This window comes from Perissodus microlepis, chromosome 7, assembly GCF_051167445.1.
Source record: "Perissodus microlepis isolate ML-2025 ecotype Zambia chromosome 7, ASM5116744v1, whole genome shotgun sequence".
Taxonomy (NCBI): domain Eukaryota; kingdom Metazoa; phylum Chordata; class Actinopteri; order Cichliformes; family Cichlidae; genus Perissodus; species Perissodus microlepis.
Window position 1 is genome coordinate 34506443 of NC_140467.1, and position 21949 is coordinate 34528391.

Consider the following 21949-nt stretch of genomic DNA (forward strand, 5'->3'; position numbering starts at 1 on the left):
TGTCCATTTCAGTTTAGAGAAGAGGAGTAAACCTCCAGAATAGTCCTTAATACGAAAACGAGCACGTAATAATCATCATTTGTATCTCTCTCTAAACATAATCAAAACTCCATTAATAAAACCAGGAGCCACGAGCTGTTCCAGTACTTCGGTATCCACAGAAAAAAAAAAAAAGAAAAAAACAGGAGAATATTACTACCCAGAAAATAAACAGAAACGACAGGTAAAAGAAAAAACAAAACAACAAAAAAGGACAAAAACGAACAGGCAAACAAACCGGTTTTACACCATAGAGCGAATGAAAGTCATTGCTTTTTTTATGGTCCTCGAAGCGACGGGATCCCTGAGGAGCTTTCACAACAAGCACTGCTGGATAGATTAAGGAGAAACCAATACGTTTGTTGTGCAGAAGCTTCTTGCACTCATTGAACTTATTCCGCTTCTCACTCAGCAACCTTGAGTAGTCCGGGAAGATCATTATACGGTGACCTTCCCATACGATATCCCCCAGGCGACGGGCAGCCTCGGCGACCCGATTGCGATCTTGGAATCTCAGGAATCTGGCTATGAGTGGTCTAGCTCGCGGAGGTTGATCGCCTTCATACCTCTTTGGTGGAGCCCCAATTCGGTGTGCTCTTTCTATTTCCAGGCCCCGCGAAAGGACCAGGTTCAAAATCTTCGGTAAGATTCCCTCCAGAAACTTCCCCGCGTCCATCTCCTCGCAGCCTTCGGGGAACCCCACAAAACGCAGATTATTCCTCCGTTCCCTATTTTCCATGTCATCTAACTTCTGCTGAAGTACTGCAACTTCGTCCACCGTAACCGCGGGGTTAGCTTTTTGTCTCTCATGTTCGTCTTCTAAGAAACAAAGCCGATTTTCCACCTGACCGATCCTGTTGACTATGTCTACCAGCTTACTCTCTGTGGCGCTTGTGCTGATTCGTATTTCTTCCAGTTTCTTATCATGGACGTCGGATTTTTCCACTATAAGGGCTGAAAGTCGGGCCAATTCCTTCGCCAGCTCCCTGGGGATACCCCACGCTGGCTCCGACTCTTCCGTGTCTTCGTATGGAGGTGAAGCCTTTTGGCTAACACAGCTAGCACTAACTGGTTCAGACATTTTGCTCGCCCCAGCTCCAGCGCTGGATTTAACGGAGTTCCTAGTAACATTTGGCATATTAGCACTAGGCAAACCTTATCAATGTATTATGGTGCAATTTTAAATCTCTGGATTGCGATTTAAGCAGAAGTATATACGGGGTTTGGGCGCAGTGTGCTCTCAGGCAGCCATCTTAGCCAAGCGCGTCACGTGACCAGCTTGATCGTGCTTTAGCATTCTAAAAAAAAAAAAAAATTTAACATATTTTCAAGTGAGAATGTAACTGTGTAAACTTCAAATATCTGCTCAGTTTATCAAGACACCACAAATTTTAAAAAGCGCTCCGACGTTTTCGGAGACGTCTGTTACCCACTAGCTCGATAGCGAGCCGGAGGCAAGGCTCACTAGAGCCCGTGAGAACACCGGACTCCCGGCAAATCATTTTCAAACCCACCGCCGTCTTTCACTACTCAGGTTAAATATATATAAGTCACTTAGATAACTTCAAAATGTTATTGTTTGGCTTTTTTTAGTATTTTATTTGTTCCTGAGTAAATCGGTTTGGCTGAGATTAAAGTTATAGTTTTTACACAGCTGAATAAACGTCAAGCAGACAACTGATTATCAGAAGTGTGAGATGCTGGAGAATATACTCCGGTGTCCCGTTATAGTTTAGATAGCAAGGAGTTTATTAAACTTCACCAAAACAATCTGCAAATTTCATTAAAATTTAATAAACTATCATCTTGTCTTTATTTTTAGTTAGCGCATACCTTAAACACTTAAAGCTGTAAGCTAATGATAGTTATATAAAAGCAGATGCATGCTGCTGCAATAAGCTGTACTTTTACGTCCAGTGGATGATGATCTGATTAGTCGACTAATCGCAAAAATAATCGTTTGTGGCAGCCCTAGTACACCGTTATATTTGTGCCACAAAACCAGCCAATCACAGACTTGGATGCAAAAAAATCTGATTGGCTGTTTTCGTCTCCAATCAGCTCGAAATGACGAAATGCAATATCCCAGAATCCATTTGTCCAAAACTCAAACGAGGCAGTGGCGGAGGGACACAGAGTGGCGGAGTTTGAAATATTACTCTTTCTGTGTCACAAAATAAACTTTTTAAGATATTTTCATGCGAGAATGGTGCTGTGTAAACTTCAGGGTGAGGATGCCCGTGGGTAACAGGCATCTCCAAAAACATTAGAGCACTTGTGGAAATATGTGATGTCTTGATAAATCGAGCAGATATTTGAAGTTTGGCTGGTTTTGTGGCACAAATATAACGGTGTACAGAAAGAGTTGAGCGCGCACGGGCAGAAATGTTGAGAGCGCAAGCAACACATTGCGAGCGCAAATGCAAAAACTGAGCGAGAGGGCCTGCTAGTGTGTGTGTGTGTGTGTGTGTGTGTGTGTGTGTGTGTGTGTGTGTGGATAATAGCAAACACTGAAATACATTTTTTGCACGCAGCAACGAATTTTGTTCACTCAAATTTAGCTTTTCTTCGCTCAAAATAAATTTCTCCTCAAAATGCAACACTTGCACCTGCAAACTTATTTTACGTGCGCTCAGAATAGTGGCACAAAAATAACGCCATATCACATATCCAGATCATTTTACTTCTTACCCACATTTTAGTGTTTAATTTTAAAATGACTAAATTCATACACCTTACACATCTTCACTTGACAGCTCACAATTTCAAAGTGAAACTGAGACAAAACCTGAAATTTCTTGTTTACAAATTGTTTTAGATTAAATTAGTACTTGAAGACCCTTTGTCAACCATTTCTGCCATCAGTCTTTTTAAATAAGTCTCCATAGGCTTTTCACACCTGAAATCGTGCAGTTTATGACATTCTTCCGGACTGATATTGTCAAAGTGCTTGGAAACGTCCAGCTCCAGGTCTCAAATGTTCCCTCTGGGTTTTAGTTGGGCCTCTTATGGACAAAACGAGACTTTTCTCAATTTAGTGGCCAAATTAAACGGACCGCTTTCACTGTGTCCCTATGGGTGAGATCCACACCCATAGTATCATGCTGCCACATGCTTCATCCAAATATTTCAGTTTCTGACTCAATGGTTTTCCTCATGCTCATAGAGTTGTTTTAAATGCTCGCACTCATGATAAAGTATTTATTGATGGTGAGTTGTTAACATGGTCGTCCTTGTGTCAGGTTCTTTTGTCTCTGCAGAGAATTTCTGAAACTCTATTAGCGTGAATGTGACTGCTCTTGGTTTTTACTCTGATGAAGTACGTCATTTCTAGGTGCTCCTATGAATACTCAGCTTTAGAATTTATTTCAACCCCTCCCCTAATGTGTGTTTCACAAATTCACTATGCCATTTTATTTTTTTTCTTGACACGCATCCTTTTACACACACTTGTGTACTTTTCTAAAGAATTTAATTAGCCACAGTGGAACTTTTAATTTAGTTCTTGACACATCTCAAGGATAATTGAAGCAAAGACGATACACCTGACTATAATTTGGAGAGCCCTGGGGTTTGATTGTTGTAAATAAGAAATTGTATTTTTTGTAAGTGTGTTGATTATACATTACCGATGTATAGACTATAGGTTATTTAACATACATTATTGTTTAGAAAAGTTTGAAAAATTGCTTATCACCATATAGTGTGATGTTTAAAAAATGATAAAAAAATGATTTGCGTGCTGCTTTAGCTCACGTGGTTGAGGAGATGACACATGCTGCAGTTTGATTCTGCTGACCATTTCACTTTTGTCATTCTCTCTTGCTCGCTCCTTACTTTGCTGTCTACTCTTGACTTTTCTGTCCAATAAAGGCAAAAAGAATCAAATTAAAAATAATACATTTGTACATATATGTTATGTATATGTTGCAATTTCAAATCAAACAGTACAAATTCACTTTTCAAAGATGGAGGAAACATTCAAGTCAATAAACAATCCAGTGGGCTCAGTGAAGACAGCAGTTAAACTGTCACGATCTGAGGAGACAGACCATGCGGTGGTGTGTGTGGTGGACCCAGGTGCGAACACAAGAGAGTAGACCGGAGTAAACTTAAACTGAAAGCGAGCCTTTATTATGTCTGATGACAGGTCTCACACAAAGCAGAAACACCGTGACTGAACTGAACTGAACTAAACTGGGAAACAGATACTGATAAACTAAGAAGACTCAGAGCACCATGATGATGACTGTAAAGACTGGCCGTGAGGACATGGAGGGTGGGAACACAGACGACGCGACACAGACTGCATGAAACACAGAGACTAAATACACATGAGGGATGATCAGGGGAAGTGGCCACACATGGGAGCACAGCTGACACACATGAACCTAAAGACAGGACAGGAGAAGTGAAACTAAATACACTGACATTGAATACAGACTTTCAAAGTAAAACAGGAAACATGGAGATTAGACATGACATGAACTAAACATAACCACGCAGACATGACGCATGACAGGTAGACGCACGAACCAGGGAGACTGAGTACAGGGAGATGACATAAACAACTAAGAAACAAAGGGCTAAACAGCACCCTAGAAATTAACTAGACAAACTAAGCTAAAGCATAAATGAATACAAAAGATACATAAAACTCCTCAACACTGGGTCACACGACTCAGGACCATGACATAATAAGGTTAAGAATACACAAAAGCTAAAACAAAAAACCCCTAATGTTTAGTTTTTGTTTTTTCTTCTAAAAAATTCTTTTTGTCACCATTTTGCAGTTGTTGCTACAGAGTTGTTTGCCAGAAGTAGGCATATGTCACCATTGTCATGTAGAGGATTCTTTGTAATCGCATTAGTTTTGGTTCTGCACGATGAGGTGGAGTGGAGAGTAGTAGATCTTGTGGTAGGGTACTTTTATGGTTCTGAACTAAGCAGTTTAAAGAGCATCCAGCTGTGCTTTCTATAACCAGCTCCAAGGTTTTGCTGAAATTTAGTAAGTAGTAGTTAGCTGTGTAACATAGTACCTTGCCACTCCCAACTGGGCCATTTGATCAATGATTGTGAACCGATATGCTGCTGCAGTATCATCAGCGCACATCAGTCCAGCAGAAACACATTGGATTTACCCTGGAGTGAGACAAATGTATTTTTCATTAAAATCTAAATCAGTAAATTTGAATTTATTTGAAAAGGGGTTCTATTTTATCACATGCCTCTATGATGAAATAAAAAGACAAGCAATTCTGTCATTAAGTTTTCAGTTTGTTACCATTTGCATTAGTGTTTGGCAGGTTTAACAGACAGCTGCAGGAGAAGTGTTGTTGAAACTGCTGAGGCTTTACATTCACAGATGAAGGACGAGCGTTAACAAGTGTGACAAGGAGACAGAGAAAGTAACCACATGTGTTCTGACAACGGAAGGTAGAGAAAAGGGGAGTGAGGTGAGTCTGTGCATGCAATAGAGTGAAAGACCCTCTGAAAATCCTGTTGTTCGTGATGCAACACTGTTCTTTATTCTTCTAGTTTAAGTATATTCATGATTCAAGGCAGATAATCACTGATGCTTTGTGTGATGAAATGTACTTCAAAATTAGTCAAATCTTGCAGTCTAATCTCGTCACACTTGCCAAGCTGGCCCTTTGGTGTTACCTAATGTGAGCAGCATTCTAAGGCACAGGAAATAATATTGGTGGTATCCAACATTTGGATATGAGACTCAAATGCTGAGATGTGAGAAGATTTTCTGTTTTAAGTCCTGCAGTGAAATAACACAAATAATGTATGACACTGTGGCCACGTCCTTAATTACACTAGCAGAACATTCCTTTTTGAGTATGATTGCTGAAATGATGCATGTAACCTAACAAGGTCAAAAATTATTACTTGCCTTATTTATTTATGTTATTGTTTGAGATATGTGAAGTCAGATTTATTGTGTGCTACATAATATATACAGAGAAAGACCTGAAGGGAAAAAACCTGCTGCTTCTAATGCGGTCATCCATCACCTGCCTGAATCACAGCTATCATAAATCATAACATTCAAGCAGAGATAATAAACATGCATGTGCATACACTTAAATAAATATGCATACACACTGAGATATTTCATTAGGGGTGTGCTCACTTTGCTCCCAGCCACAAATCACTGAATTGGATGTGCTCAGGGAAATCGTTGAGCTCTACATATAGACCATGGATTAAATGCCTACCTTAATTTGTACAAATAGAATATTGTTTGTTTGGTTTTTTTCAACTTCACATGACATAAGAACAGTTTACTCTTACTTCTGGTTGTACTGGCCTACTTCAAAGTGGATATCTTTACTGTGCAGTACTATGCAAAAATGTTGAGCCACACCTTGTTTCAGGAGAACAGTTCTCCTGACTTTCTAAATGTCTTTCAAAGGTTTTCCTTGGATATTGGCTGTTTTTTTTTTTTTTGTTGTTGTTTTTTACCCTTTCTCCGTCTCGTCCTTGTGCTTGACCATTTTCAGAGGCATGTTTTTCTTTGTTTGTTAAGCCACTAAACGCTGACTTATGGATCATTCAGACATACTGTAAACAAGGTTACTTAACTCAACAGATGAACCAATGTTGTGTCTACGAATGACAGAAAAATTGGCAAAGAATAGTTTTTATATTTTATCTTTAGATATTTTGATACTGGCAGTTTGTCACAAAAACACACCATTGGTTCCCATTTCTTGAGCTGAAATTGTGAAAAATGCCTATGATAACACAGTTCTACAGGCATAAAATTGTGTTTCTGCCCCAACAAGGTTGATCCCCAAAAATCTAGTAGTAAAAAATTTGTCATATCATGCCATGGTGCTGTGGGAGTCCCGTGGACAAGTGGAGGATAAAAGAAGCGGTGGCAGGCTTAAACTATTTACAGCAGATGATCAGTATCTGTAAGTCACGTCCTTAAGGAATAGAAAAAGTGCAATAAAGAACTGACATCAGTTGCATCTGTTGGCCCATCTACAGTTTGCTGAAGCCTAATCAGAAATGGTATCATGGCAGCTGTCAAGAAGTCATTCTTAAGGAATGAATTTTCTGTCCAGAAGAACTGGACTGACAGTCAATGGCAACGACTCCTATGGAGTCATGAATCCAAATTTTACATTTATACATTTCAAGTCACTGTAAACATGTATGGATGAGGTGTACAACAGTGAATGTCGGCAGCCTTGTGTTAACAAAATAAAATAAAATAAATATTGTATGCGCTGTATTTCCAGTGGTATTGTGAATCTTGTCAAGACAGAATGCAGAACAATACGATCAGATTTTGACCCACAATACAGTGCCATCTGGAAAGCATCTGACTGGCAGAAACTTCATTTCTCAGCTTGCAAACATATTGCCAATACAATCAAAGCATACCTGAATAGAAAAATAAATATAGAATGGAATGCAATCAGGCATGAATTTCTTTCCTGGATCTCGACATTATTGAAGCAGTGTGGAATCATCTAGACACAGAATGGAACAAAAGGCAGACAGTTTCTTTGAATATTGTCCAAGAACTACTTAGTGCTTAAAGAAATTACAAGGTTATTTCAAAATATGTACTTCAAAGTTGCTTGGTTGTTTGTTTGTTCTTTTACATTTGTACAAACTCTGTTTTTGCTTTATATACAGTATGTGTAGTTGCCCAGATCCCAATATTTCTATGTAGCACTGTGAGCAACAAGTCACATTTGACAGACCTTGCTAAATACTAAATTAGAGGTCCTTAATGGATGAATTTCAAGTCATTGGTGGAGAATCTATTATTTTACCTTATACCTTTTATTTCTATTGAACACTGTTATATAAAGAGAGCATCCTAATTACTTGTCTAAGGAGCTTGGAAAGAAAAGCTTCTGGACTTCTTTAAGTTGCTTGAAGACGTTTCAACTCTCATCCAAGAAGCTTCTTCAGTTCTAGGGTCAAATGGTGGAGAGTCCCAGATTTAAGCTCTGTGGGACTAACCCACCCTATCATGTGATTTCCTGAGGTCAGAAATCACATGATTGGGTGGGGCTAGGTTTCACAATGAGTTCACCCGAAACCTTGGCTGATTGTGACCTACACCCATTTTCACACCTTGGCTCATGTCATTAGGTAGAAGATCATTAGGGGGTCCATTGTCCCTCTCTGTGGGTTACTCCCACAGAGCTTAAATCTTGGACTCTCCACCATTTGACCCTAGAACTGAAGAAGCTTCTCAGATGAGAGGTGAAATGTCTTCAAGCAACTTAAAGAAGTCCAGACGCTTTTCTTTCCAAGCTCCTTAGACTACGATGACTTGAATGACTGAGAACCTTCACAGACATCCTAATTACTTCAAACCATCTACAGATATCTTTGTTCACAGTGGCTTTTATATTGTCATGTTCATGCAGAATTAGTATTGCAAATTATTAACCAAGAAAGACGATTGGTTCCTAAAGAATAAGAGGATTGAGTATTTGTTTGTGTTCCAGAAAGAAAGTCAGACTGAGGGCTTTTTGTAAGTATTCATGCTGTAGAGATCAAGAGCTTATATGGGCATTAGCTCCCCAGAAAGAGCTCCCCTGTTTAATTGTTATTGTGTTTTGTTCTTTGTTTTTCTTTGAGTAAAAATATGCCTGGTTGTGGTGCTTTAATTTTCCTGCCTTGTTGATGGTTAGAGGTGTTCCATTCATGTACATGAACACACAAGAGTGGCTATTTTCATACATAAACTTATAACTTAAAATTAAACTATATATCCTTTGTCTCATTAACTTTATATTTCACAATTGGCACATTCTGTCAAGTTCATATTGTCTGCCTGCCTTTGAGGGACTTTGAGGGAACGTGCAACTTCACACAAACAGGGCGGAGAATTAGAACAGGGTAATTGGTGCACTGAGTGGAGCAAGAAGCTTGTGATCCTTTTGAGTGTGGCAGGCATATGTCTGTGTTACTTCCAGCTGTCCTAACTGAGAGCAAACTAATTACATCATGTTTGCACAATGCTAATTAGTATCCTAATTAAAAACATAACCGCTTTAGTCGGGGGTGGATGAAAGTAGGTTCAGTTCTGGACATGTAACCTGTGTTCTTGAAAAGACCAGGACTTAGTCTTAAAAGTGCTCATTTGTTCACTGGTATGCCTATGTAGCATAAGAGAAACATTTATAATTATGAAGCTTTTAATGATGGTGTTTTTTTAGTAGGTCTTTTCTATGCAATTATATACAAGCAGAGAAAGAGTTGTGTGAGTTTGCCACGCTGTTTTCAGAGTTTCATTAAAATTACTTGTACTTTTCTTTGTTTGTTTTTCAGTAAAAATACATGGATTTAAATTCTTTTTCTCGCATGCTTCATCCACAAACACTATTTATTTATTTATTTACTTACTTACTTATTTATAAGTAACTCAGTACAGTTTATTTATAGAATATTTTTCACAGACATAAAGTGCCTTACAATAAAATAAGCAAATGTTAGGAGTAACCACAATAAAATATGAAAGCTAATAGAATTACACTTTAGTAGAAATACAAAACTATATTTAAAAAAAACAAAAACAAAAAGGATTTAAAAAAGAAGGCCTGGTTAAAGGGAGAAGTTTTGAACGAGTCCACAGAGTCGAATGTATCTCTGCAAAAGTTGATTCTGTTCATCTGGATGTAGCGTTATGTGGGAGAAACGTTTTGTCACTCATCCAAGTGGCTTCTTCAGTCTCAGCTGACTGCAAGTTTCCCCAATCTTATAAACATACATTTGCATAATGACTGAAACCAGCCCACTGAAAGAACAATGGGCTGGGAGGTCAGTTCCTTAATGTTAATTATGCAAATTCTCATGACCATTGATCAACAACCACTGACCAGTGGTGGTGTAGGTGTACATAGACTGCAGAGTCCTGGCCTGATGAGGTAGCTCTTCTGTGTTGTGCCATCCGCTTCGCCAAAGGTTGTTTGGTTTCCCCGATGTATAAATCCTGGCAATCCTCCTGGCACAGCACAGAAGAGCTACCTCATCAGGCCAGGACTCTGCAGTCTATTTACACCTACAGGCCAGTGGACACTCTTTCAATGATGAGGATGTACACATCTTGGACAGGGAGGAACGCTGGTTTGAGTGCGGAGTCAAGGAAGCCATTTACGTGAAAAGGGAAAGACCATCTCTGAATCGAGGAGGGGGCCTAAGGGTACATCTTTTGCCATCTTACAATGCTGTGATTGCAGCCATTCCCCAACTCTCTGTGAATGGTACTCATGGCCATCGATCAGTGGGTTTTGGTCAGTGGTTGTTAATCAATGGTCATGAGAATTTGCATAATTATGATTAAGGAACTGACCTCCCAGTCCATTGTTATTTCAGTGGGCTGGTTTCAGTCATTATGCAAATTTACTGTTTATAAGATTTGGGGAAACCTGGAGTCAGCTGAGACTGAAGAAGTCACTTGGATGAGTGACGAAACGTTTCTCCCACAAAACGCTACGTCCAGATGAACAGAATCAACTTTTGGAGATTTACTTACCTGGATGATTGAGCATGCATCAAGAAAGAGTCAAATGTAGTTGAAGTGGTAGACTATTCCAAAGTCTAGATGCTGCAGTCTGTTTCCTCTAGTCTTAAATCTCATACAAGGAACAGCTAATAAATTTTGAGCCTGCAAACGAAGACTGCAAACAGCAGTGTGTTTAACAAGAAGTAGGTTAGGGTTAGGATTAGATAAATAGTCTGGAGCTAGTCGATTTAATGCTCCGTATGAAAGTATGATCCATCCATTTTCTTCCGCTTATCCGGGGCCGGATCACGGGGGCAGCAGCCCAAGCAGAGAAGCCCAGAGCTCCCTCTCCCCAGCCACCTCCTCCAGCTTATCCGGGGGAACACCAAGGCGTTCCCAGGCCAGCCGAGAGATATTATCTCTCCAGCGTGTCCTGAGTCTGCCCTGGGGCCTCCTCCCGGTGGGACATGCCCGGAAAACCTCGCCCAGGGGGCATCCTTGTCAGATGCCCAAACCACCTCAACTGGTTCCTTTCGATGTGGAGGAGCAGCTGCTCTACTCTGAGGCCCTCCCGAATGGCCGAACTTCTCACCCTATCTCTAAGGGAGGGGCCAGCCACCCTTCGGAGGAAACCTGTTTCCGCCGCCTGTATTCACGATCTCGTTCTTTCGGTCACTACCCACAGCTCGTGACCATAGGTGAGGGTAGGGACGTAGATTGACCGGTAAATTGAGAGCGTCGCTTTTACACTCAGCTCTCTTTTCACCACAACAGACCGGTACAGCGTCCGCATCACTGCAGCCGCTGCGCCAATCCATCTGTCGATCTCCGGCTCCCTTCTCCCATCACTCGTGAACAAGACCCCGAGATACTTAAACTCCTCCACTTGGGGCAGGGTCTCGTCCCTGACCCGGAGTGGACACTCCACCCTTTTCCGGCTGAGGACCATGGCCTCAGATTTGGAGGTGCTGATTCTCATTCCCACCGCTGAAAGTATGAGAATTTTAAAATTAATTCTCAAAATACCTGGAAGCCAATGTAGAAAGTATAAAATTAGGGTAATGTCAACTTGTTTGCTAGATTATGTAATGAGCGTGGCTGTAACATTTTGTATCGCTTAGAAGTGGGAAAGAGATGATTTATCTAATATGGTAAATAGGGTATTACAGTAATCTAGATGCAATGACACAAATGCATGAACAATTTTCTCCAATTCAGGGGAACAGACTATAGCTCCCAAATGAGTGTCCCCTAAGTGAGAGAAAGAGAGGAATGTGATCAAATATTTCACTGAGATTGCGAACACTGGAGTTCGCAGATGAACAAAAGGAAGCAATCACTGCACTCATTCTTAAAAGCTTTTCAGGAGGAGCCATAATCATGACCTCAGTCTTATTGGAATTTAACACAAGGTCATTGTTGGAGAGCCAGTCAGTTATCTGGGATAAAAAGAGAACTAGGTTGGACAGCACATCCAGCTGGTGAGGCTTAAGACATATGCAGCTAAATGTCTTTTGCATAAAAATGATAAGAAATGCCAAAAAAAAAAAAAAAAAAGATTGAGATGCTGGCTAAAGCAAGGATCTAAAAAGAGAATAATAACTGGTCTCAGATTGAGCCTTGCAGAACCCCAAAGGTCAGAGAAGAGTTAAAGGAAAACTTCCTTACCCTAACAGAAAAAGCCCTTTAAGACAAATAGGACAATATTGTCAACCGCATCAAATTCTATATGATTATAGACTGTAAATAAAAAAGCCTGATTGGACAGGCTTTGACTAATAGAAGCACAGTGCAGTCTGTCAGCATATATTCTAAATTTGATTGCATAAATGAATATTTTTAAAATATTAGACATCCCATTGTGAAAAAGAATAATCAATTGTAAAAAAAAAAAAAAAAAAAAAGGCAGCAGCGGCTGTGTGTCTTCTGAGCGACACTGCAAAGCTGGATTTCCAACCAGAAAGGTTGTTAGAGACAGGGCTGTGGGGAGGTTAACTGAGCACTATCCTGTTCTGATTTTGACACACAGTATGCGCTGTGTGTCAAAATCAGAACAGCTGTGTGCCGTAGGCCTAGGTGCAGCTCTGGCTGCTTCAGACCTCAGATGCATGAGAAGAGAACGAGGCAGAGAAAAAGATGGAATGAGTAAGCCCACCTTAATTAGGGTACATAAGTGGATAGAATAGATTTTGTCTGGGTTTTTTTGTTTTGTTTTGTTTTTGGCTCTTTCAGGTCATTTTTATACACTTTTTATACATTTTTATACATTTTTATTTTTATACCACAGCCAAATTCTGTGGTAAACAATCAAGGCATGATTTAAATGCAGAACTTTAGGATCAGTTAAAGTGCTTTAACAAAAGTACTGTGTTAACTGTTTAGGAATTATTTCCATTTATGTACATAGTCCCACATTCTCAGATTATCCAATTATCCAAACCTACCTAATTTGAAATATATAGGTTTTTGTCCGGGTTTTTTTTTTCCCCCACTTGGAATAACCTTAAATTCTCTGGACTTCATACATGAGAGCATCTATCAATTGCAGATTTTGACAGCGACTTTGCCAAAGGATTCTGTGATCATTCACTTTAGTTTTCTCTAATGATCTTCCAGGCCTTTGGGTGTTAATCAGCTGGCTAGTTCATTCCATTTTTTCCCTTCTTTGCACCAGATTGTTTTTCTACTCCTACAGTTTTTATATCTCTTTGTCTTTTGGTCTAAAGATGTCCTCCTTCGCTTGTATTTCATCACTATACAGCTCTTCACAGAGAGTTCCAGTGAACAGCTACCAAATGCAAATTGGCAGCTTCTGATTCCAAATGCTTGGAATCAACTCAGGATCATTTATCCGCTTAATTTGTCCCAAGATAATAGGTGGCAATATAAGTGGTTGTGAAACTGCTTGTCATTCAATTGTATGACTATGTTTGAGTGGACTTTAATTCCAAAACATTTAATAGAATACTTTTGTGAAATAGAAACTGACATCTGCCCACCACAGAGCATATATAGAGAGAATATAAATAGCATATTACAGAGGACTGATATTTTCATAGAAATGCATTTTAAGTCACATTTTCTTTTGTTGATTATCTGGAATTTTTTTCAGAATTTACTTTAACTTTAATGGAAACCCATCCTCTCTTCATCCTGCACCCATATGATTTTGCAACTATGATTCTAACACAAATCAAATAGCCAAATAATGAAGTCATTTGGCAGCACTTTGTTTACAGAGCATGGTTTCAGATAATATTCTGCAAGAATGAGTAACAAAAACACCAGCAACCATACAGCCAATATACACAACACAACTCACTCTCACAGCACTCACAGCCAGTACATTCCCTCACAACATAAAGTGTCAATTATAAATCCTAACTAGTGATCAAGAATATAGGTTTTACAGGTGTATGTGGGTGATGCAAGTGTGTGTGTGTGTGTGTGTGTGTGTGTGTGCGCGCCAGATATGATATAGGAATTCTGAAATCGGCAGTCACAAACCCACAGAGATGGGGGTTATGCAGTGGGTCGGTGTGAAAGTTAAGAGAGAGAGGATTTTGGAACTAGACCGGAAACTTTGGATTCGCTAGGTCTCTAAAATGAAATTATTGTACTGGCTTTCTTCTGACACTGAGGTCCAAATGCTGAAAAAAGCAATCGCATGTCAGTGAACAGAGACGAAAGACAGAAGCAAGCCTAATATGAAAGCACTTCACAGCGTGTAGAAAGCTTGCTCAAAGGTTGGATTAAAACACCTGTCAGTCCATGATGAAAATCATAAAACAATCCTTGGAAACCCATATTGCCTTCAAAAAACTTGATTAAAGGTTTGAATACTATTAAAACTGTAGGCCTAGTAGTTGTCAAATTATGATTTTAGAACTAGATTAGATGTATCTGTAGCCTAAAAAAACTACAAAAATGTTCTGCGGTTTATTATAGCATCCCCTTTGTGCTGTTTTTGAAGTCTTTTCAGTCTGTTAAATTAGTGTCAAGATTTTAGCATTGCATTCTATCTGAATCTAATATTCATCCACACGTATTTTAGACTGTTAAAATTATATACTGAAATTAAATATAACTGATCATTCAAAACCAGCAGGCTCAAATATAATTAACCTTTATTTTCAAATCTTGTAGTTACAATGTCAGATGAAATGAAACATGACTTTCACCATGGATTTGATTTTTGTGTCAAGATCACAAAGTACAAAACATAAAAATAAATACATAGAGATACATAAGAACTGTTTATCAAACGTTGAATAAATACATCTGTACACACTTTAACAACTTAGTCATTTTTGGAACAACTAATTTCCCACTGCTAATCAAATACAGAAGGCCATAGAAACTCTTAACCACTAATGCAATTTAGGCATACAGTGGGGCTGGCGCCTATCCCAGTTGTCATTGGTTGAGAAGCAGGGTATACTGTGGACAGGTTGCTAGTCCATCACAGGGCTAATACATAGAGACAACCACATTCACACCTATGACCAATTAAGAATCACCTCTTAACCTTGTATACATATCTTTAGACTGCGGTTGGAAATCAGAATATCCAGAGAGAACCCATCCAGGCTTAGGGGGAACATACAAACTCCACACCAGAAAGCCCCAGCCGGCAGATTGAAACCCAGAAACCTTCTTGCTATCTTGAATTTATTCATAGCTGTGTTAGAGTAGTGCAATACTTATTTTACTCAAAAAAGAAAGCATACAAGCAAAGGGCTCACATTTATGGGCCCTGGTTGTATCCATAATTTTTCAAGAAATTATTAAGTCACACTTACATTGATTATGGAATACTCTTGTACAAGCAGGCTTCATCTGAAAATTAATTTCACTGTTATCGAGAGTGACAGTAAAAGATTAGAGTAGAGTAGAGTACTGGGGATACTTATCAACAATATCATCCACAACTGTTTAGTACATGAGTTGGAATGTGGGACTTGATTCACTATGAATAAATCATGAGCCTTCATACAGTACTACTTTTGGGGACATGCTTTGTGTTTCAAAGTAAGGGCCTGTACTTGTATAGCGCTTTACTTAGTCACTATGGACCCCAAAGCGCTTTACACTACATTCAGTCATCCACCCATTCACACACACATTCACACACTGGTGATGGCAAGCTACATTGTAGCCACAGCTGCCCTGGGGCGCACTGACAGAGGCGAGGCTGCCGGACACTGGCGCCACCGGGCCCTCTGACCATCACCAGTAGGCAACGGGTGAAGTGTCTTGCCCAAGGACACAATGACCGAGACTGTCAAACCTGCAACTTTCCGAGTACAAGACGAACTGTCAACTCTTGAGCCCCGATCGCCCTAAGTAATGCCACTACAGCAGACAGCCCTAGATTTCTGTGCCAGGCCTATTCACAATGTTACTCCTTGAGAGGCTGAACCCTACACATCACTTCTGTCCCCAGTAAATCTGTATAGGGGGACTGATGAGGTTGGTGCTACAAAAGCCAAGCCATCTCTGTCTGTGTATTCAGGGGAAACTGTCCATTTTGAAACCACCAGGATCAACGCCAGCTTCTTATGTCTTCTTTTCTGAACAACTAGCAGGACTGCACAAGCATCCAAGAGGGTGGATGGTTATGGGTTGGCAAGAGATCTAAAATGACAAAGTAGACGTGTCATTTGGATAAAAAAAAAAAAAAAAGAAATCTTCCTCAAATTTTTGGATTCTCTTTTGGACTATCTTATCGCCTACTGGCTTTTCTGTGGACATTAAGTTTGTCAGCTCAGATGCCTGGAAAGGGCTGCAATGTGGGGGAGATTTTGTGTGTGTGTGTGTGTGTGTGTGTGTGTGTGTGTGTGTGTGTGTGTGTGTGGCACAGTGAAATAGGTTCTCTGTGATTTTCAGTTGTAAGTAAACAGCAGCTACACTTCTACCACATATTGCAATTTTTCAGTGGTGGGAGGCAGGGACCCCTGAATATAGAATTTATTGAGCTTTTTCCCACCAGTTTTAAACTCAGAGAAAGCTACTAGAAAAAAGAAAACACACCAGCGTATGTGTTGCTTCATTGAATATACCAGTAGTTCCTGCAGAGGTTTTAACAAGCAGGTGAAGAAGTCAAATGCCCCTGCAAATACATTTTGCTCTGGTTTTAAAAAAAAAAAAAAAAAAAGTCAGCATTGCTCTCCAGCTGTCCTGCTAAACAATGGTGGGAAAGCAACAGGAGAAAAAAATGTCATTTTTCTACAACAAGAAAATACTTAACTGCTTAAGTAAAGTCCGTTTTTCTGATGACTGGGGACAAAACCTCTTCATTGCTGTGTAACGGCAACCTTCACTGTTGCTATGAAGGACGTTAATGATCTTTTATTTTTCCACCAGTAGAAGTGATTTGAATGATGGAGTCTGGAAACAAAGATATTCTTAGACATCCAGCATGTGAGGATATAAAACGTATAGCTTTAAAACGTATAGCTTTAGAAGCCACTGACCATCTAATGGCTGTTTGCACTGGAAGTGTTTGAAGAGGTATAAGCTTAAGTGTTTATTACAATAGCACTCATTTGCCCAAGCAATTCAAGAAAATCATCTTGAAGGACCATAATGAGTTTTGCAATAGCTCAGCTCAGATGTCAGTAGCCGTGAAGGAAAGTCTGCACTGTGCTAAAAAGAAGACATTTTGCATAATTGCATTGCACAAATGCAAGACAACAACATAAAGCTCATTAATTAACATGTGGAAATTGTGGGCTTTTATCATCGGTCCTCACTTCTGCCATCACTCAGCAAGTTATGTGAAGAATAGCTCTTGAATACAGATTAAAATTACAGCCATTCTGACCACATTCTGTAATGTTCCAAGTTGCTTCTGGAATGCAAAGTACAGACTATGCAAACTGTAATCAGGACCACTACAGTTCTGCATCACTTTATATTTGGTTGTGATGTGCTGTTAGGGGACCTCTTTGCCCATCAATGCACAGAGCAGCAGCAAAAGCAATAACAGCCCCGGGTACAGAACAGAGAAGGCATCTGCAACAACAGACTTTGGATAGAGTTACTGTAAGTGTCAAAGTGGCTTGTAGCCACAGCAGCAACTATAGGCACGCTAAAGCAACTTAAAAATGATATGTGCCAATTGGATGCATGGGAGGATATCAACTGAGTGCATTTGTGAATCTACCAGGATTGCAGGAACATCTGTTACATGCATATTTATGAAGATCTATTCAAGACCTTTCCATATATCTTGCTGACTGATGGCTGAAATTCAGTGCTTGTTTATGCATATATAATTGTATTTTTTTATAAATCTGTATAAAGTAACTTGTACACCTTGCCAGGATTTGATTATGTTTTACAAGATGAACAAATGGCACGCATGTTCTGCATACTGTTTGCAATGTGATAAATTAAGTCTGCAATACTGATTAACGGCAGAAATTACTGAGTGGATGATCTGATGGCACAGTACCTGATAGGATTATTTCCTTACGTTTAGGTGTGTGTCTGCAGAGAGTTGTGCACTTTATGGTCTCTGTGTTGCTACACATGTGTTCAGAGATGCACAGTCTGAGGTTTTGCTGCAAGTTGTTTCTGTTTTTGTGCTGTGTTGAAATTGTCTAAGGTATGACAATTTGTGCAGCTGTCTCCACTTCTTTCACATCCACCTGAGAGGTAGATAAAGAGTGGAGTGAAGACTTGTCAGCCTGTTTGATAACGTTTAAATCAAAGTTCTGCTCGGGGCATACTCGTCTGAGCCCTTTGTTACAGAGATCTGCTTCACACTGACAACAATCTCAGCTTGAGCAGCAAAAAGTTGAGCTGGAATAATTTTGAGCAGATTCAGAAAGCTTTAGAAATTGCTTAGCCTGTCAAAACTCTGAGCATTTTTTTTTTCTTATTAATGCAATGTGGATTTACCTGTAGCCAAGTCACAAATAGGCTCTTTTAAAGGTTAAGTTGTAAAGGGTCTGAGAAAAAATATGCTCAGAGGCAAAATTGGATAAGGAGGCTGAGTGTGCCTTTGCCTTTTTTTTCCGTGTGGAGATCAGTTCATAGCAGGTTAGAGTAAAATGTCAAACAAAATTCTTACTTATTTGCAACATCTCAACAAGGTTGACTTGACCTGTGGGAAAGCACTGACATTTAAACTGTTCCAAATTATTCACCTGTGATGATTTCTAATTTACTTTTTCTAGTGTATCCAATGTGCTGTGTGATAGAAATGAGCCTTTTATTATCCCTGTATTTAGGTGTGACCATGCACTTATCCCCCAGGGTGCACTCTGCACAGGTCACCAGGTCTATCAGAGAATTAACATGGATAGAAAGACAACTGCTGAGAGCATGACCAAAAAGTTGACTCTGTTCATCTGGACTTTTTCAGTGGAAGAAATGCTTCGCCACTCATCCAAGTGACTTCTTCACTCTCAGCTGACTGCAAGTTTCTCCAACCTTATAAACAGTACATTTACATAATGACTAAAACTAGCACGACTAACGAACAATGGCAATGTTCGTCGATGAACCTTATAATAAGGTTCGTCCATAAAACATTTCTCCCACTGAAAACACTATGTCCAGAGGATCAGGAATTAACCTTTTGTGATTTTCTTACCTGGATGATTGAGCATGCATCAAGATACTCAGAGCATGGTGGTGTAGTGGTTAGCACTGTTGCCCCACAATAAGATAGTCCTGCGTTTTAATCATGTCTGGGGTCTTTCCGTGTGGCATTTACATCTTCTCTCCAGCTACTTCCTCCCACACTCCAAACACACAGATGAGGGATGGATGGATGAATGGATATGTATAATGCAAAAGTTACTCTATATATTTTTTTCAGGAACACGTTGTTCTAAAAACAAGAGTCTGGAAAATAACGGGGGAAAATGCTCCTCTTTCAATAACCATAATAATTCATTAAAATTGTTATAATAATTAATCCAGTTGTATGTTAATCATCAAAGAGTAGTAAACAGTTACCGACTAAAGTGAAAAATTTAATATTTTAATTTCAGCTTTAATTAACATTTTCAAAAAGAATACTTGTGTGCTGAGCCGCCTTTTAATCTTTGTGAGACATTTGGGAAGTCACTCCACCTCAGCCTTCTAAGTTATCTAAGCTTATGGGATTTCATCATCTGCTTAATTGCTTACCCTAATTTGCTTTGCTGGCACTGTCACAGCCCCATTGTACTGTTATCAAATCACTGGGCACTGTAATTAACTTTACATTGTAACCACCACCTCTGTAACTGGTGCAGGCCAACTGTTAAATGGTCTTCATTGTATTTTTTTTTCTGTTCTTGCAGAATGAGTATACATGTCCACGCCCCCTACCCGGTGCCTGGTTGGGAGATTTGCCTACCATCCATTAACCCTCAAACGGACTGCTTTCGGATGATACGGCAAACCACAGAGACGCAAGGAGAGAGACATATGCAGAGAACCCACCAGGATCCTACTCCCATAGTTCACATTTAAGGACACACTTACAATGGCATTCCACGCTAACAAAGGCAACCACGGACCAACACAAGGAGATACTACTGTCTTTTTTTTTTTTCTTAAAATTTTCTAATGTCTTTTTTTGGCCTGTGGTCTTTGGTCATTGGCTTTGCTCCGTTCCATCACATCGCTTCATCACTACACAGATACTGACACTGATGATTGTGAACATACAGTCTTACTGTATGTTGCACAGTAGACCTTTTGATGAAAACTCATGAGAACTAACTGGATGATTATGAACAACAACCAAGCTTATTGTATAGATATTAACAGCTTATTGTCTCCATGAGGACAACGAGGCACTGTACAAATTCAAGAGGCTTTAAAAAGTGTAAACCGAGCAATGAGTCGTCAATGAAAATGCACTGAACAAATAATGGTGATTGCTCTGTTAACTAATCTGTGTATAATTTAAAGTGGGCTTGCATATTTTGTTTCCATATGAAGCATCGTTCTGTCATTTTTCACTTTTTTTTTTTTTTTTTTTAAGAAAGACTATTCAAAGGCTATGATGTAAATGTGCCTCACTGGAGCAGAAAATTTATGGAACGAGTCACTGAGTTTTTAAGCACCTGCCAGTAAAGAGGAAGTCTGACGTCTGGTGGAAATTAAATAAGCAGCTGGAATCTCCATTTGAAGCTTGTGGAAAATTGCCTGAAGAAGGCAAACTATCCCCCAGCCAATAACATTTGGTGAAGATGTTTGTTTATTTGCTTTTTTGAAATTATTTTTTTAAGTTGTCATTAACTGCAATCAAACTTTGACTGTCTTGTACGATTTGGAGGACAGCAAGGGCAATCAAACGCAAATGAGGGGATAAAAGAAAAAAAAAAAGTCCTATCAAGGATAAAATGTGATTTTCTGAAATTATAATGTCGTTAACGTTGTACTTTATATATATAAATATATATATATGTGTTTCTGCAGTTTTCAATGACAAATACCAAAGAGCCAAATGGATACTTCTTGGCTTTTGGCTCTCCCAAATAAGAGCCATAACAGATCCAGGAATGGTTCTTTTAAATGAAATAACCCCCCTCCCCCCAAAAAAATCTTAAGCTAGCCTCAACACCCCTGACGTACAGCAGTGCTCCATTACTGAATCGGCTTTTCTCATGTGTATAATGTGTATGTCTTTGTGAAAAAAAAAAAAAAAATCTTACAATTACAGTCTTCATAAGGAAGATAACTCTGAGCACTGCTTTACATTGTATGACTTTTGTTTAATACATGCTTCACTTTCCTTAAGATAATCAGCCCGCCTCTCTCCTCAAAGGAGAGTGCAGATGTTGCTGTGTGTAGTTCCTGCGTGTGCTTGTGTTTCATTTGTTTTGAGTTTGACACACCAAGTTTTGGATTGTTTGTTTTGGACCTCTCGACATAACCTTTCTACGGCGGAAAATGATAATTTTCTATTGTAAATTTCTGTCCCTCCTCCCTTGAATTTGTTGATATTTAGTAAGCAGCTGTATTCTTTATTCACTTTCGACAGTATGTTTTATAAAGAAAATAATGACTTTATTGGTGAGCAATATGAATTGGTCCAATTAAAATATTCATTAATCATTTTTCTTGGGTTCTAGCTATGTGTTTGAGGCATTTTCTTTGGCATGCACTGGAATTTAATAAGCTTGTACTTGTTTCATGTCTCCATTCACAAATGGTGAAATCTGTCTGATTCCCCACAGATCCCGAGTGTCGATGCTGTCACACCAACATTAGCCTCATTAATTTAGAGAGCAGAACATTGATCTCTGTTTGACCATTCTGTTCAAGGTGATGCTGCAGGCCTCACCATGCCTCTAATTATGCTTCCTGTGTAATGTGCTGCGTATCTCAAGAGGGGGGCCCTGCTTAGTGAATTTGCTCCACATTTGCTGCGCTTGGAACATGTCAGGCTGTCAGCTCAGAGGTCCAGAT

At 39.4% G+C, this 21949-nt stretch overlaps 1 protein-coding gene across 2 annotated transcripts in view; it reads left to right on the forward strand.

Moving 5' to 3' along the window:
• Nucleotides 1-21597, forward strand: part of lrrtm4l1 (leucine rich repeat transmembrane neuronal 4 like 1) — a 61984-nt gene extending 40387 nt beyond the window's left edge. For both annotated transcript variants that reach the window (XR_014800761.1, XM_084934780.1), the window contains exon 3: nt 19831-21597. Coding sequence is in view for 1 of the 2 variants with exons in the window: in XM_084934780.1 (XP_084790906.1) it covers nt 19831-19896 (66 nt within the window). In the remaining variant the exon portion in view is untranslated. The remainder of the gene's footprint in view (nt 1-19830) is intronic.
• Nucleotides 21598-21949: the final 352 nt, after the last annotated feature.